This window comes from Arctopsyche grandis, chromosome 9 (genome assembly GCF_051622035.1).
Source record: "Arctopsyche grandis isolate Sample6627 chromosome 9, ASM5162203v2, whole genome shotgun sequence".
In the NCBI taxonomy this organism is placed as follows: domain Eukaryota; kingdom Metazoa; phylum Arthropoda; class Insecta; order Trichoptera; family Hydropsychidae; genus Arctopsyche; species Arctopsyche grandis.
Genome location: NC_135363.1, coordinates 29945072 through 29963418, shown reverse-complemented (window position 1 = coordinate 29963418; position 18347 = coordinate 29945072). Strand labels below are relative to the sequence as shown.

At 35.0% G+C, this 18347-nt stretch overlaps 2 protein-coding genes across 2 annotated transcripts in view; one reads left to right on the top strand and one right to left on the bottom strand.

Moving 5' to 3' along the window:
• The window catches only part of LOC143916695 (NHL repeat-containing protein 2), a 501476-nt gene that overhangs the window by 28104 nt on the left and 455025 nt on the right, over positions 1-18347 (top strand). The window lies entirely within an intron of this gene.
• The window catches only part of LOC143916694 (uncharacterized), a 577487-nt gene continuing 567198 nt past the window's right edge, over positions 8059-18347 (bottom strand). The window contains exon 3 of the mRNA XM_077437893.1: positions 8059-11459. Within this exon, the coding sequence (XP_077294019.1) occupies positions 9270-11459 (2190 nt within the window). The 3' untranslated portion in view covers positions 8059-9269. The remainder of the gene's footprint in view (positions 11460-18347) is intronic.

The window sequence follows — 18347 nt, the reverse complement described above, 5'->3', positions numbered from 1 at the left end:
AGTCCGTAAAAAAATATATATTTTTGACTTTTAAAATTCTCTAGACAATTAGAAGTATTTTAAAGCAATGAAATATAAAAATTAATAGGAAAAATATCTGACTATTGATTACAATACTCACTTTGAGCGTAACAATCCTAAATTTTGAGTTAAAGACCGCAAAAGCTAAAAAACTGTAAAAATCGCGGATTTTTTTAAACGCTCATATCTCGTAAACGATCACCCACCAACAAAAATCAATATCATATTCGAATTTAGTGGGTCAAACTTAGTAAAGATTGGCTAGTCTCCGCTCTGGTATTTTTTTTTGTTGCTCAGTGTAATCTACATACATATGTATGTATGTACCGTCACAGTTTCAGAAACCGGAACACTTGTGATTATACGATTTTTGGGCAATAAAAATATTGTCCCTTTAGGTGTGTGGTTTTTAACGATCGGGTCTTTTAAATGTGATTGTTTTCTACGATTTGAGTTCAGTTTAGTGTGAGTTTTTGAGGTGTACGGATCGAAATCGTTGAAAATAATAATACCATGCGACAATACACTCAACTATCATTGGAGGAGAATATAAAAATCGCGGCTTTGGCAGACTCTGGACATTCATTGCGATCAATTTCTCAACAAATGGGACGTTCTGTATCTACTGGGTCAAGGATAATGAAAAAGAAAAAGGATTCTGGAACTTTTGCTCGTAAGAAGGGACAGGACCGAAAAAATGCACATCCGAGAGACAAGATCGCCTGATAACTCTATTATCTTTACAGCAACGGTTCAAAACTGCTGTAGAGATAATAAAATAGATCTCGGATCAATTTTCAATTGAAATTAGTGATGTAACCTTAAGAAAACGACTCGGAGAAGCTGGACTGCACTTTGCAACTTTGCAAAATATTAATAATATGCCATCACTAAAACTTTTATGTATTTTATTTTTTGAGCAGACATAATAAAAAAGTTTTTTTAAAAACCTCTACCTCTTCTATAATTTGTATATAAAATTATTATTTTGAATAAAAACATTAATTTTATTTTACTACCGCCATCTACATAAATAAATAAATATGTTTAAAACTAATAAACAAACGATGGATAAACGTCAACGACTATCTCGCCGGGCAGATATCAAGCGCGTCTTTCACGATATTTTTGCACCATCGTCATGGCGGAGGATCCATTTACTTATATTGATGATCAAAATAAGCAATATGGCAAAGTATGAAAACGATCGGATGAGAGGCAAACTTTTTCCTGAATTGTAATCGTAGGGTGAAACGTAAAGGAGGTATGTAATAAAAATTATGCTTTCTCAGGATTCACTTGTTTATTCTATACTGAGAAATATAACAATTATTGGGATTTACATATCTTTTTCGTTTTGGACTTTTGCACACATAGATTTCAATTTCATCCAGCACCGGTCGAAACTTATTATATTTATAATTTTTTTTTGCAATATAAAAATTTACAATTTATAAAAAAGTCTCAATTTTCTGAAGCCGGTGAAAACCAGTTAACCGGACTTTCATTTGTAAAAATAACGAAAATCGGTTTTTTCGGGTGGTTTTTTGGAACCCCTAGTGGTAGCAAGATTAGTCTGTGGATTCAAGCTGTAAGTAAATTAACGACTATGGCCTTGAATTCGGTTACGATTTTTTGTATATCATAAAAATTCAAAAGCTGAAATATTATTTTAGCAACGAGTCGATGGTAAACATTGACTGGGGATGTTTGGTGGGCGGGTGGGTAGGTAGATGATTATTCAATTGAGCGAATGATCAAATCTATTTAGCGCGTCCGTCACGGAAAGTTGTCGACTTCTCTCGTTTCGGGCGCTAATTGCGTTACCCAATTACCCCAAACAAGGAATGGGGTGGGTCGGCAAAGAGGAGGGGGTGGAGACTCGTCTTTGTTGTTACGATAGGGTGCCGAAGTCCCAATCGATAAATTATTCAACCTCCAACTCGAGGACAAATCACGAACGTTTGAGGAGCTCCATTGTCGTCAATTTGGGGTAAAGACAAAAAAAGTAGCAGAGAAGTTGGTCGAATGAGTTAAGGCACACTTTTCTTCAAACTATGTATAACTAGTTTTGCGCCCGTTGATTTCAACGGGTGGCTTTGGAAAGTTATATGTTATATATGGATAGGTAATTTATAGGCGCGCGCGCGTATTAATAGTAAAAATTCCAGTACTCTCAATAAACGCTTGCCGTATGTGTGTACGTTCCCGCGCATGCTTATGCGCAACTGACGCTGACGTCACCCGTTTCAACTCAGGCGCTCAATAACAGGAGCAGATGTCAGATGCTTAGGTCCCCGTTTCCCTACATTTTCTCGACATGATCGGTCGTCACGCCACATCCCTATGCATAACGTATACTCCTGGTATTCTAAAACTTGTTTTTTTTTTTAAATCTCCATACTCACAAACATACCCACATATATCGCGCCCGTTTTTATATGTATCATGACTAGAGGTAAGACCAGAAACGTGCTTTTCCAGGAAACAGGGAATTTTGGGTATATTTTGCAAAAAAAAAGGTTCATCATAAAAATGAACAATGCACGGCCAACAATAAACAAAGAACGGCACGCTTCCGGTCCTATCTCTAATCATGACTCATAATATAATGATAATAACTAAAGCCCGGACCCAGAGGGTGCCGCGTATTGTTCAAATGTTGTAAATGCATTGTTAAAGGTTTGCCGAACCTTTTTTACAAAGGATTTACAACAATGGAACAATGAGCGGCACTTTGACTATCCTACCTCTAATAATAACACACTGAATCCTACGACATGGCCGTTCTCGTGGTTAACAGCTGTTATGGCCGTATCTTCATGTCATTATTAATTCTTACGATCTTATTATTTCGTTAAGTTTCTTCTACATTTCTACAAATATGGGAATTGGCGTTATCGATTACTATCAAACCTATATGTCAATACAATGTTAACATATCATTGAAAACTCTCTAGGTGGTGAGTTTTTCCCTGGATCGCGAAAGTATAGATTAGGCGTGCTAGCATGTGCAAAAATTCCTAACAAAAAATACGTGCCACTATAAATGTACATATGTCTGCACCTCAATATTTCACAGATTTAATTTATAAAATAAGTGGTTTTTACGTTCCTGATATATTAAGCAGACTAAATAGGTAAAGCTTTGCAAGTAAAATAGGAGAATAAAATGCATAAACATTGATAAAACTAAAAGTAGTCATCAACGATGGGATTTGTTTGCAGAAAAATCTCGTGAAGAGCTCTTGGTTACGGCATTTATTTTATCCTACAAAAGACAAACATATATGTATATTACAAATCTTATTACATAAATTTCTATCATAGGTGCCATGACTGTAATTACCTTAAGGTGACACATATATGGTCAGATTATTTTGTACATAAGTACTAATAATTTCAAATATATATTTGAAATATAAGATACATATATAGCATTTTTTCAAGATTCTACAAATTCGAGGTGTTAGAAACTCGAATTTGAGTTAAACTGGGGGGAGGATACTGATTTATTGAACCCATCACAATAATTAAGCTAGACAAATCGGGATATTCTAGTAGGGTTTTTGAAAATCACCAAGCTCTAGCCAGCAGCGTATTTTGACCGGGACTTGAACCCAAGACCTCTCTACTAGTAAACAATAGCTCCGAGAGTAAGCTTCGCTGTGGTTATATGTATTTATTCAAACAAAAAGATCATTTGTTGAATGTTATTTTGGGATTTGATTTTTGATTTTTAAATGCTTTTTATTATTACGAAATTATACAATACATCTTATATCTAGTCACCGGAGCCTGAGGGGGCCGTCTATTGTTCAAAGGTTGTAAATGCATTGTTAAAGGTTTGCCGAACAATGGATAGCACTGTGACTATCCTACCTCTACAGTTATATCTATTTTAATAGCTACTGATCTACTGATAATTTTCTATTTTACAATTTTAATTTAATTTGGTTAGTAATCACAGTATTATATTATTCTAATGTTAATCTAAAGCATAATAGGAAAAAGAGCTCAAAAACCTATTTACAATCCTTATAAATGTTCATAATACATCTAATACATAATATTAATTAAAGACTATCTAAAGTCGATGACCTAAAGCAGATTGTGTTTAGGTAATCTGTGTTTATACCTGAAGGGTATAGATATTTTGTTGTAATCACCAAGACTCTTCACAAGTGTGTTAGTATGGTTATTAGTGATTCTGTCATAGAATCTACTGGTTAGTTTGTTAGTAATGTCTGTAACAAATGGAATATTATTTATAGCATTCAGGTTTTTCAAGTTAGTATATATGGGTGGATTATAAATTATTTTTAGGGATTTATTTTGTATTATTTGGAGCTTGGAAAGGTTAGTATTCGAGGCGTTATTCCATACAGGTGAAGCATAGGTTAATAATAGTAGCATGGCTCGCGGTATAATTTTATTTTATATTGAGTTGATAAAGAAATGATTTTGGAATAATATGTATTTGCTACATATAATACTTATATAAATAAAAATAAAGTAAAATAATTGAATTATAAGTTTTTGATCAATGACGTATGAAACTTGGTTATTGAATGTCAAACGTCCAATGCAATCAGAGAAGTATTAATTGTATGTACATACATAGTTGTGTTTTCAGTATAACGAAGAGAGATAGAAAAAAAAAACACGTGGATTAAGGGTTTTAATAGATTTGCTGACGTAAATGAGCAAGTGAAGAGATCGTTTGGATGACAGATGGTCACGAAAAGTGCTGAAATGGTACCCAAAAGATTATAGAATGACACAAGCAATTTTTTATATTTCATTTATATCGAACATGTACACTTGCCTTTACAAATTGCTCCAAAGCGACGAGCTTTAATACACATGCAATACAATAGTACAATTATTATAAGCATTTTTATACAATGCGAATTCATACAAACATCATCCACAGTGTAATTTTTGCAGCATTTAAGAGGGCTGGACACCAGCGCCTTGTCCATACAAACGTATTACACTTCTCCTTTCCTCAATTATGGCACTAGAAACATTCATTTTTAATATGCTATGGATATCCACCATTGGCATGCATATGTGCTTTTATTTTATAGGAGCTATTTTATAGGAGCTAGGAGCCGCCAAACGAAAAGAATCCAGCGTGCTTATTTAACGGTCGATTAAAAAAAAATACACGCACAGTTGCATAGAAAATATCTTTCTCATACCGATGATGACTTTTTTTAAAAATAGGTCCAGTTTCGGAGGAGAAAATTGGAGAATACGAAACCTCGATTTTGTCGATTTAAAATACGTATTATCTGGTCGAAGCGCAACTGTCGTATTCACTCAATATATATATATCCATTCGATATACATATATGCAGTGGCGGCTCGTGGATAAGATATCTGGGGGTGCTGCGGTTGATTAAAAATAAAAAAAATGTTTATTTGGATTATATTTTACTATTAACATCAAAATTATCAAAATTAAACATTATATGTATTTTATTTCATTAAAAATTTGATTCTTCTGTCTTTTTTCCTTGAAAAAAGGTCTATCAACTTTTCGTTATATTTTTCACTGTTCATAATCATTTTTTTTCAATTGACAGCATAGACAAAGCCGTCAATCTTTCTTGAACCATTGTGTTTCTTATATACATATGTAGTATGTCTTTATTCTATTTATTGATGAAAAACACCGTTCTGGCTCAGAGGTAGTTTTTAACTTTTTAAGTTTTCTTTAATTGAAAATGCATCGATATTACTAGATTGCAGCTTCTCTTAATTTTGATAACATCTTTAATAGTGACGTGTAGAAGGAAGTGTAGAAACGTGGAAAGTGTAAGAGGTGTAGAAGGAAACACAAAAGGTGCAGAAGAAATGAGGAAAAGTAAGGAGCGTGTCGAGCGCGCGGTGCGCACACGAACGCAAAAAGAAATGTGTACTGTTAGGAGTGCAGTACGGACCAAGCTTCTAACTGCCCCCGCGCCCCTCCTTCGCCCACTCGGCATATTCCATCGAAAACCGTACTGCACAAAATCATAAATGATGCCTCACTTTCTGATATTAGTACCGCGATGTATGATCATTACTGGATGTATCGGTGTACGGGCGAGCTTAATACACGCTTAAATAATATTTATATTTTTATATAATATACATACATTTATGTATATAAAAATATAAAATTTTTCTCAATTTCCTTGGGGGTGCTGCTGCAGTACCGCAGTGCGTATGGACCAGCCGCCACTGCATATATGTATATCGAAGAAAGGAACGGCAACAAAATTAAGGATTCGGGTGTACAGCCCTCTTAATAGACGAGAATTTGCACAATTCACTCAATATATATATATTGATATATATACACTCAATATATACATTCAGTTAATATATATAGGTACATATATCGAAGAAAGGATCGGCAACAAAATTAAGGTTTCGGGTGTACAGCCTGGAAAAGACTTCGATAATGGTTTGATGTAGTTTATTGAAATGTAAAATTTGCACGTGGTGGGCCAGCGGAGCGTACGGAACACAAGCTGTCCGTACGCCGTCTACTCGGACTCTGTCGACCGTCGCGTATTTCCGCTTGGGCCGACACTAATGCCAACTCGTCAATAATGCCAATCGACAATCAGTTAATAAGACTGTTTGCCACACGTCATTACAAAAGTCGGAACATAGTCCCACATAGGAAAACTGTTGAACAATACAGTTATTCTACAGAGTTACAGCATTACTGACGAGTCGTTTACAATAAATCATAGCTCTTAAAATAATTAAATAGAGGGTGAATAATGAAACCTTTGCCTCATCCAGTGTGAGGATAAAATCAATTTATTGGTTCAGTAATATTTCAACTTATAGGTATACCTCTGGTGAATGTTGTTTCTATTTACATTAAAATTTTTGAAATCTCCTTTGAAGCTGTGAATAAGCATTACAAGATAAGTTTACTTTAAAGAAGAGAGAGTGGACTGTATATGGTTTAAAACTTAAGCATTCCTCATCTTGATGTTAACTTAGACAATACAATGTTGACACTGTTACAGTTGTCAAGACAGATCAGCTATTACCGATCAACTAAACTTAATTAGTGAGTGTAATGCTCCTAAGTTAACTTGATTTCATCAACAAGTAGCACAAACATTGCTAAATTAAAAGTAAATTGGAAAGTCATTCATTCATTCCTACAAGCAGGAAATGAAGGCGAACTATGATTATAGATGTCTCTACGTTAAACATCGAAATGTTCAGTATTATAATATTTACTTATTCTATGATTCACATAAATACTATAAACAGTAAGAGTTAACTTATGTTTTCATAACAAGAAACATAAGACCTGCGGATGACTCCCGGCAGGTTATAATTAAGTAGACATGAAATAATTTAAGATGCTCCATTAAGTGTGGCTTGGAGACTAACATTAACAAATCATGAATCTAATTTTAACTGTCAAATTTGAACAGTTTATTTTAAACTCGGATATAATCCTTCCGAGTGATGACATGAGACAAGTCTTATATTATAAAGACAAAATGATTAGATTAAATTCGGAGATATATACTGCCGAATGTTAAAATGAAAATAGCTTAAATTATACACACAACACAATTAAAGTGAATTACGGAGTACTACTATTAACATTGAATGATTTAAACTCATGATTACATCTAATAAGTAATATGAGTTGGGGGTAGTGTCTTCGGGTTAAACTAAGCTACCGAAGTTGACGGAATTGAAGCTGCTGTTTCTCCTCCCTCTTGCTGATCTTCCTTCCTGTCAAGTGGTCCTTGTGGTAGAATCGGCAATGGCGCCACTAGATGACTGGACCGACGAAACTCTCCGCTGGCAGTAAAGACGTCGACGACTCGAACTCTGCCATCTGGTCCGGGATACAATTTAGTGACTCGACCCAAGACCCATCGGGTTGGCAGCATGTGTTCCTCCTTTAACAGGACCATTTGACCCACACTCAGATTGTTGCTCGAGTCCTTCTTCCATTTGTGTCGTAACTGCAAAGAATGTAAATATTCCGCCGACCAACGTTTCCAAAATGCTGCTGTGGTCAATTGTATCTGAAGCAGATTGGCATGGACATTAGTGTTATATTTAACCTCCATTGGAAGAGCGAGTAAGGATCTGCCAATTAAGAAATGTCCAGGTGTGAGGGGTAAAAGGTCTAGTGGATCCGAAGACAAGGGACTAAGAGGACGGGAATTCATGCAAGCTTCTATTTGAGTCAATACCGTACAAAATGATTCGAAATTTAAGGTGGTGGCCTTTAACACCTTGTTTAAATGAATCTTCATGGATTTAACCGCTGCTTCCCACAGCCCTCCCATGTGAGGCGCCCTTGGCGGGTTAAACTTCCAACGAATCCCTTCGGAGGCTACATACCGTAGTAGCTTCTCCTCATGAGGACGTTCGTAAATTAATTTTACTAAATTAACGAGTTCACGACTTGCACCGACAAAATTAGTAGCATTGTCGGAATATATCGTATTGGGCCTGCCACGTCTGGCTACGAATCTTCTTAAACAATTTAAGAAATTTGAACTCGTTAAGTCTCCGACAAGTTCCAAGTGAACTGCCTTACTGGAAAAACACACAAAGACACAAACGTAACCCTCAATTATCTTAGAATTCTTATTGCAACCACTCTTCACAGGAAAAGGTCCTGCGAAGTCTATCCCCACATGACTGAAAGGAAAATTCGCAGTGGTACGTTCAAGCGGGAGCAATCCCATTAATCTATTGTGTGACAGTGGTTTATTTCTGAAACAAATGACACATGAACGCACCACTCCTTTGACAGTATTATGTCCGGCCAATGGCCAATAGGTCTGCCGCAATAACGACAGTAAGGCTTGAGTACCCAAGTGAATATATTTCAAGTGCGCATCTCGGACAATCATGTGTGTAAGTTTATGCTTATTTGACAAGATAATGGGTGACGTTGATAGAGTTGTTCCCAGAGGAAGTCTACTTCCAACACAAATTAAATTCTCATGGAATAGAGGGGACAATTTAGCTAATTTACTGCTACTGGGAATTGGATGTCCCTTGCTCAGCAAACGATATTCCAATGGAAATGATTCCATTTGCGATAACCTTATCAAATTATTTAAAGCATCTTTTAATTCGAAAGCGGACGGTTCGTTATTTTCTTTAACGTTTAATTGTTTATTCCTTAGTGGCCGACGAACATATGATAAAACTCGAAGGAGTCTTGGAAGATGAGAATATTTATCTATCTAATTATTTTCCCTCACAAGGGTAGCGTTAGTGACTACCCTTCTCTCTGGAAGATCTATTGTGATCTCAGGAGGTCTTCGAGGCCATCGTGATTCATCTAATTTCAACCAACTAGGGCCGTCCCACCATAACGAATTATGATTTAATTGTACATTTTTATTTTTCTCTGCTATTTGAATCTGTCGGTACATCTGCTTAATATCCGCAGTAATCACGTATTTATGGAGTCGAAAGTTGAGTAGTAAACTTAACAAATCTGATTGGACACTAGGTCCCACCATCAAACTATTATTTAGTGAGATATTGGACGTTGTCTTTGCGGACGCATCAAAAACTACACGATATTTAGTGGTAAGGCTAGACTCCTTAACTACGACGTGATGAGGTGAATAACAATGAACCTCATGTGCCTCCGGAGGTTCACACTCTGACATATGTCCTGAATTTATATACTCTTCTAAAACTTTATTGTATTCCATTTTTAAATTATTATTGGCTAAAAAACGTCTTTCCAAAGTTTTGTGTCTTTTCTCCGCAATGTGCAATGAACTTCCTAATACTACCGGGGAATTTTTATATGGTAAAGCTACACAAAATCTACCGTTTTTATCTCGTGATGTGTGTGCTTGGAAATGTTCCTCACATCTTTTCTCCTCAAGAGATTGATGTTTTACCATAGGAACCTGGTCTATCATCCAAAAGTTTTGAATGTGACTGTCTAATTGACTTAAGCCTATGTGGCTCTTCCCTGGAGCATTATTTACTTCGGGATATGGACCAACTATTGTCCATCCGAATTCGGTATCCTTTAAGATAGGCATACCTTTTCCTAACTGGATGGTTCCTGCTTTCATAGCATGAACGCAAATCTCGGCGCCGAGCAATAAATCGATTGGCGTCGGTTTATTCCAAAGGGGATCTGATAACTTGATTCCCGCTGGTATTGAAATTAACTGTTGATCCAGTTTCACAGTTGGAATTTCGCCAGTAATTTCTGGTAATACCAAACACAACACTTTGGTTGAGTAATTAGTGGTTGAAGACCTTATGGTCACCTTGGTGATGTGACGAATGCTACTTTCTTGATTAGCGATACCTACAATTTTTTGAGAGATTTTCTCTAACTTGAAGTTATTCTTCTTAGCGAAAGATGTGGTAACATAGTTGACTTGTGAGCCGGAATCTAATAATGTGCGACCCTTAACGACCGTTCCATTGGACGTTATAATGTCTACTTGTACCGTGGGTAAAATTATCTCCCTTTGAGAGAAATAAGTAGAATGAGCATTAATTGACTTCCTTCCCGTATTATTTGAACTAAATGTATCGTCCTGATGCAACAAAGTATGATGGTTTTGTTTGCACCTTAAGCAATTATAGTTAGACTTGCAATTTGTTATCTTATGCGATGAATTTAAACATTTAAAACACATGTTATTAGATTTAACGAATTCATTTCTTTCCATACTGGATTTTGCTTTGAATTTATCACATTTGCCTATGAAATGATTATTTCGACAGAATGCGCATGCGTTTACCTTACTTGATGGGTTTTTGTTCGCGACATGAGTTCTCATGATTCTTTGACGACTATGAGGGAATTCCTTCACCGTAGTTACAGATGCAGTAGATTGTAATACATTACATCTATTCTGCAAGAATGTCTCTAAACTTTCATATGGTGGCATTTCTCTGCTAACCAGCGATATTTCCCAGTCTCTTACTATATTAAAAGGTAATTTCCTTAGAACTAAACATGTTACCCATGGATCTAAAATTTCTCTCGCGTAACCCAACGATTCAATGTTTTTAATACACACTGTTACCTGATTCAATAGATTTCTCAATTCGATATGTGATTCTCTTGTGATTAATTTTAAGTCACAAAGTGAATTAATCCTAGTTTTGAGATTAAGTCTTGGTAAATTATATTGCTTGTCTAAAATACTCCAAGCTATTTCGTAATTGTCTGAGCTAATATCTAAACCTGATACAGCTGCCAAAGCGGGACCGATTAAGGATTGATGCAAATATTGCAATTTCGTGACATTCGAATATTCCGTTTTGTTTCCTATTATATTCTTAAAAGCTTGTTGAAACGATTGCCATTCAGATGGATCTCCCTGAAATGTGGGAATGGTTAACGTCGGTAACTTATCTCTAGCAAATTTAATTGTTGCTTGCTCTACCTTCAGTTTACCATCTTGAATGGATTGTCTATCTAATGCTGCTTTAAGATTTTGAATTGTCATTGTGATTATGTAGAACTCTTCGTCTATTTGATCCGCCTGCTCTATATCTGTGATGTTGTCTAAATACTCATAATGGAGTTTTTGGAGATAGTCGTATGCTTTTTCAATAAATTGATACTGTCCTTCATTTATTTCGGAGATTCTGTCTATTTTCTCCTGTAGTCTTTTAAACGCGCCCGAATACCTTAATTCTATTGACGTCATTGTAACTTCTACTTTATTTTCTTTCGCTAATGTTTTTATCGATTGAGTCTGACTTCGAGTCTGATGTATTCTAGAGCTTGACCTGTCTCTAATAGGTTCTACGTCCCTAGTTGGATTTCGACCTTTATGCGACTGGGAAGTCGAAGCTTCTATTACCTCGTTTTCAGCACTTGACATTTGTTTCAGAAAGTTGCACTATTTCGTCTCATAAATACAGTTATTCTCTACTATAGCTGTCAATTGAACTATTCGTAGAGATAAGGTAATAATATTCAATGATTAACCGTGAATCTTAATATTCTACTTTAACTATTATCACCAGAATCTATCCAACATATTTTGGAAGAAATAACAACCCTAAATTGGTGGGTGCTTGATTTAAACCACTTTGGGGCTACAAGTCTTGTGATTTATTTTAAATCACCACTGTTTCATCACACATTATGAAACAAAGAGATCTACCGATGTATGAATATGCCGGTATGTACTTGATTTAATCCACTTTGGGGCTACAAGTGTAATTCCACATTTATCGTGGAAGGGGGGGAGGGGGAGGGTGTTTCTACACACATTAAGAAACAAAGATCTACCGATATGAATATACCGGTATGTACTTGGTTTAAGCCACTTTGGGGCTACAAGTATAATTCCCCACGTGCTTTGCTAATTTTACACTACATCTGATTTTACACTTTTAATACGAAATTCGATGCGACCGATGAAACATTCCTTCGTAGCGCGATATTATTTTATACAATCGCGTTAATTAATTGTTATACTTTAAAACATATTTTAAAAACTGACCTACCCACATGATTGCCTTTTGAACAGATTGCCTGAGATTGAATACATTCACTTACTTGAATATCCTTTACGATGTTTATGTGATCGTTCCGATAATTTTGGATTACCTCTGTGTCCCATGCGTCTTTGTAGGTTATGTTTTTATTTATATATTTTCTGCGTCAATCACGCGGTCATGTACCTCTGTACATCAATCAATATATTGCTGAAATAGAAGCAAACATGTTATTAGTATTGGAAAGGTATGGATAGTAACAAAGGAACGATACCGATTTCTTAATTGACATCCATTTTTTCTCGACCACGTTTTTTCCTATTGGTTTGTCCGTTTGGTGTTGTGGCCTAGGTTACTGGTGTCCGGTTCGAAGTGACCATCATGGAAAAGACTTCGATAATGGTTTGATGTAGTTTATTGAAATGTAAAATTTGCACGTGGTGGTTCAGCGGAGCGTACGGAACACAAGTTGTCCGTACGCCGTCTGCTCGAACTCTGTCGACCGTCGCGTATTTCCGCTTGGGCCGACACTAATGCCAACTCGTCAATAATGCCAATCGACAATCAGTTAATAAGACTGTTTGCCACACGTCATTACAAAAGTCGGAACACAGCCCTCTTAATTATAGAAATTTGTGAACCTCAATACGCCGAAGAGATTGGAAAGGAGATTCCAATTACATGAACCGTTTCAATGAAAATCAGAAAAATTGGCAAACTCTGAAAGGAAACGATCGACCTGGAGTCAAAAACCAAGGTCTGGCCGACAGCTATTAGTGGGAATCGAACCGTGACCACTCCATTCGGAAGCAAAATATGGTAAGCAATAGTCCACACTGCTGGTTAACGTGCTATGTTGATCAGAATCGAATGGAAGTGTGTTGAATAGGCTTTCATCCAGCAGTGGTCAAAGCAGTGGTAATTTGTAAGGAGACATCCGATAGTGAAATCTATCATCACAGGTAAATGGTTTAAACTAGCAGTATTTGTTACGTTCGAACGAGGCGAACTTTTACACATTCTCGCAACTTTAAATTCGCCATAAACACATTCGCTCTCGTTTATCAGCACGTTCCGGTAAAATTGTCGACGTGCTTTTAAAGCGCACGAGCTTTTTGAAAATTTCCCGACAATCTCGAGAATTCCACTTTGGGAAACGTTACAAACAAAAACGCCTACAAACTGAAAGCCGAGAGGGAATTCGATTAGTAAAGTTAGCTCTCCGATATATGTACCTACAAGCACATACATATGTTGTGCACGCGAATTTTACTACCAACTTTCAAGCTAAACCAGTTATAAGATATTTTACATAAGATACATCTACCGGAACAAATTAAATCAACCTATTATCATGGTACCAAAGCGTATACGTACATATCTTCATCAAAGCTTCATATGTACAAGGTTATTTATTTATTTATTATTATTAAATTTATTTATTTTTTAAATATATACCAGGAAGGCCTTACAGGTAACCCCAATTTGCCTTCCTGCTCAATTACAAATATTGCAGAATTATTTTTTATTATACAAGTCGCTGAATTACGAGACACTGAAAAACTCGCAAATTAACGAGACATCTATGAATTGTACATAAATTTTTATTGTACATTAATCAATAACAAATAGTGGTGACATAGTAGGTAGGAAGGATATTTAGCCAATTTTACCGGGAACCGTTTCAACGATGAAATCAGAGAAAATTGGCAAACTCTGATAGGAAACGATCGACCTGGAGTCACAAATATCCAGGTATGACCAGCAGCACTACAGATATACTCAGAAAAATTCCTTTCAATCGAGGCCTCTCGACTGAAAGGAATTTTTAAATGCCGAAGCTTAACGACCGAACTATGCTGCTGGCTATATAATGTATATATGCAAATAAAAAATCTCACCCCACATATTTGTACAATTTCAATCACCCATCTTCCTTGCGGCCTTTCTTTCATCCTTTTACATCCTTTCGGGTACCATTCCAGCATTTCCTTTGTCTTCTTTTCGTTTATTATTCTAGCTACATGAACTTGGAGAACGTAGAGGTAAATCTGGGAGCTTCTTAAAATAATCCGCTCGCCAAAATCTCATTCCCATGTATAGAGGGGGGGGGAGCATTGCCTCTATCCCTCTGCCTTTGAATTATGTCTTAGTTAGATGATGAAGTCATTAAAATAGTACCAACATTGTCTTCGAAATTGAGTTTCAATATTTGAAAGCTATGAGATCCAATATTATTCTCAATGATTCTATTCCAACCGAGTTTGCTACAAATCGCTGCGAATCACGCGGCTGCATGCTCACCAGCAGCACTACAGATATACTCAGAAAAATTCTTTTCAATCGAGGTCAGCTCATGGGATCGAACCCAGCGCTTCTCGACGCTAAGCAGAAGCTTAACGACCGAGCTATGCTGCTGGCTAAATAGCAAATTGCTAATGAATTATTTAACAATTAACAATTTTAAACTTAAACTTACAACTATAATATAACATAGTTAACAAAATTAAACAAAACTATAGTTAGTAACCCTAAAATAATATAATATAATTCCAAACATAGCATTTTATTGAATTTACGTCATCTTCAACAGAGGTATCCATTAACACCCCTCCAGAAAGCACCAATGTTACTAGCACCTCGAATGCTCTCATGAAGGGCATTATATATTTGAACACCTTTGTGGAAAACACCTCCTGCAGTTTTTGCTTTCTTAACTCTACCTATAATTAATTTATTCCTATTTCTAGTTTTATAATCATGTACATATATCTCTATTCCTAACTATGTGATTATTGAAATATTTGGGTAATAGATTCTTATCTCGCTTGTATACAAATTTTAAAGTGCTTAATTTAATACTATTTATAATATCCAAAAATTTCAATTCATCTAACTTCTAATTCTGACATTCTTACGTTTCCTCACATTAAAAATTGCACGCATTGCTCTATTCTACACTTTGCGCAATTTATCAATGCACAATCCACTAAATAGATTGAGCACCGTAGTGCAATATACAGTATGAGGTCGTAAAATACAATTATGTATATATTAATATTTTACTTTTTATACTTAATAAATTTCTTAACCTACAAAGTACACCAATTTTTTTTAATAATAGAATCTGCGTGCACCTTAAAACTTAATTTACAATCCAAATAATTGCTTAAATACTTAATATTATCTACTACTTCTACCACTCTCCCATCCACAATCACATATAATAAAATGTTTGAAATTTGTTCGTATCGAGCAAGTTAGACTGCATACAGTAATATGTACAGTTGAATGCAAAAATTGCTTCACAATATTAATACATAAACTAGTATATATGTAATTATTATATATACATATACTTAAAGTATGTATGTGGATATTGAACGGAATTGTTTCTGAAGTCACTGAAGACGCCATATATCAGAATTGAACTATACAGGAAATAGGCTATAACTTATACCGTTTAAATGTAAGTTATGCTTTACTGCTTATATTATACATACGTACTTATATATGTATATATACATATATATTCGTGTTTGACATTGATATACGTATGTATGGAATAGTGATAAGTATTATTGGAATAAAATTTAAATTCATTTGAATATGCATACAATATTTTATAACTTAAATCGAAAAATGTAATGTAGTACATAATATTTTGACTCTTCAATAATTTAAAAAAATAATAGACCTTCGCTAATTTTTTCAATTAAATTAGCGTTGCGTAATATTTATTTGAAATAGAATTTCGAAAGAGACTTTGTATGTATGTAGGTTTGTTGGGTGCATCGAAAACAAATCAAAATTTCTATGACGACAATTAGATATGGTTGAATATTACTTTTTTTCTATTTAAATAAATTTAATAAAATAAAAAAATGAATATTTACTATTAGATTCGCCATTTTTAAGCTGTTTATATTACAAATACTGAGTGAAGCCGGGTAAAACAACTAGTAGACTATTAATGCGATGGAATTTAATACGGTACGTTGGTTGCTGCTGGCTAGACCTTGGTTTGTGACTCCAGTTCAATCATTGAAACTTTTCCAAAAAATTGGCAACCTTCACCCATATCTCGCAATTTTCGAATTTTTCAGCATCTCAAAACTTGGCGATTTATATAGAAAAATACTCCGGAAAACCAAGTTCATGAAAAATTTGTCAAAATTTATCCATAGATATCTCTATGATGCTTTTTTAAAAAATATTCTAAAAAAATTGTTTTTTAGGGATCGAACACATGACAGACGATACATTTTTTTCTTTTTTTATTTATTTAATACATAACTTAATATGCCAACACCCATGCGATTATATGTCATCGGGAACTCAACACTAGTATGTAATATAATATTTACAAATTAATGAAAAGAGCATTATAGCCGAATCTCAAATAAAACAGTGAATACATACATATAGATGGCAAAATAAAACAAAACTAAAAAAAGTATTATACATATAAGAAAATACAATAAATAACATAGTGAAGCTAATAAAAAGCTTGTAAAAAATATTGTAACGTAACGATTAAAAGAAGCGCTCGTGGACCGATGGTTCACTAGCGCCGATCACCTGATCTCGCGTTGACTTCGACGTAGAGGAGTTGGGCATTACGGCCAATAGGAACGCGCGACTCTTCGACCAATAAGATCTCGCGAATATCAGTATGCGCTGAGCACTCGATTTGTTTAAATATTGGGCGCTCTCGAACTGTGAATCATTCGGAGCCTGGCTAACTACAGAAGAGCATCATTAACCTTTGAAGGACGGAGCGTCGAGATCGAACGAGTATTCCGAATCGGGATCGAGTAAGACCCCAGTATTTTAAAATCAAAATAAAGCTTTTCTCAATAGAAATGGGTTAAATATATATCTTATTAATCTTTTTATACATCAACATAAAAAAGTTTTGGCCCTTTGGCATATTTTTGACTATTTTTGTATTAAAAAATAACGACAAGCATCAACACGCAAACGCACATAGGTAAGGCCAACAGGCGACTGCATGACTCAATAGCCACGCGCCAAAAGCGATGAAAACAATAGCTTACGAAAATATAGTTTATTTATTATATTTTACATACATATTTTTACATACATATATACAAATATAACAGGAAGGCTTAAAAGGTAAACCCTGCACCTCCCTGGTCCACATAATTAATACATAGATACATGTAAATCTAAACAATAACTGACATCTATCGCCAGATATTACAAATATCGTATTAATACGATAAATAACGATGAATAACTTTCATGTAACAATACGAATTTTTATATTCGAAACAATCACAGAGACATCTATTTATTTATTTATTTTAAACAGACCATTGTGGCATAACAGGAATTCCTAAAGCGCCACAATGGTCAAAAAATATAGCACAAAAAAGAAAAAAAAACAAAATAGCAATTAAACATAAACATAAATACATTCATACATAAACATAAAAAATAGCATTTATAATAACAGATAAAGTAAAAATATCAAATAAAATATAGCATAAGGAATGCCTTGCACCAGTTTCAATAAATATGTAAGAAACAACTACAAATACAAAACATCCCTGTAAGGCATCTATGGTGAGCAATATGGAGAAACCTAAGATATAACAATAACTAAAGGTTCGCAACAGAAAATTGGGAAGGAAACGCCAATTTTACAGGAATCGTTTCAATGAAAATCAGAAATATTGGCAAATTCTGATAAGAAACGATCGACCTTGACAAACCAAGGTCTGGCCAATAGCGAGACTTGGTGGGAATCGAACTCGTAACATCAAGTAAGAGATAATTCAACATTCACCACTAGA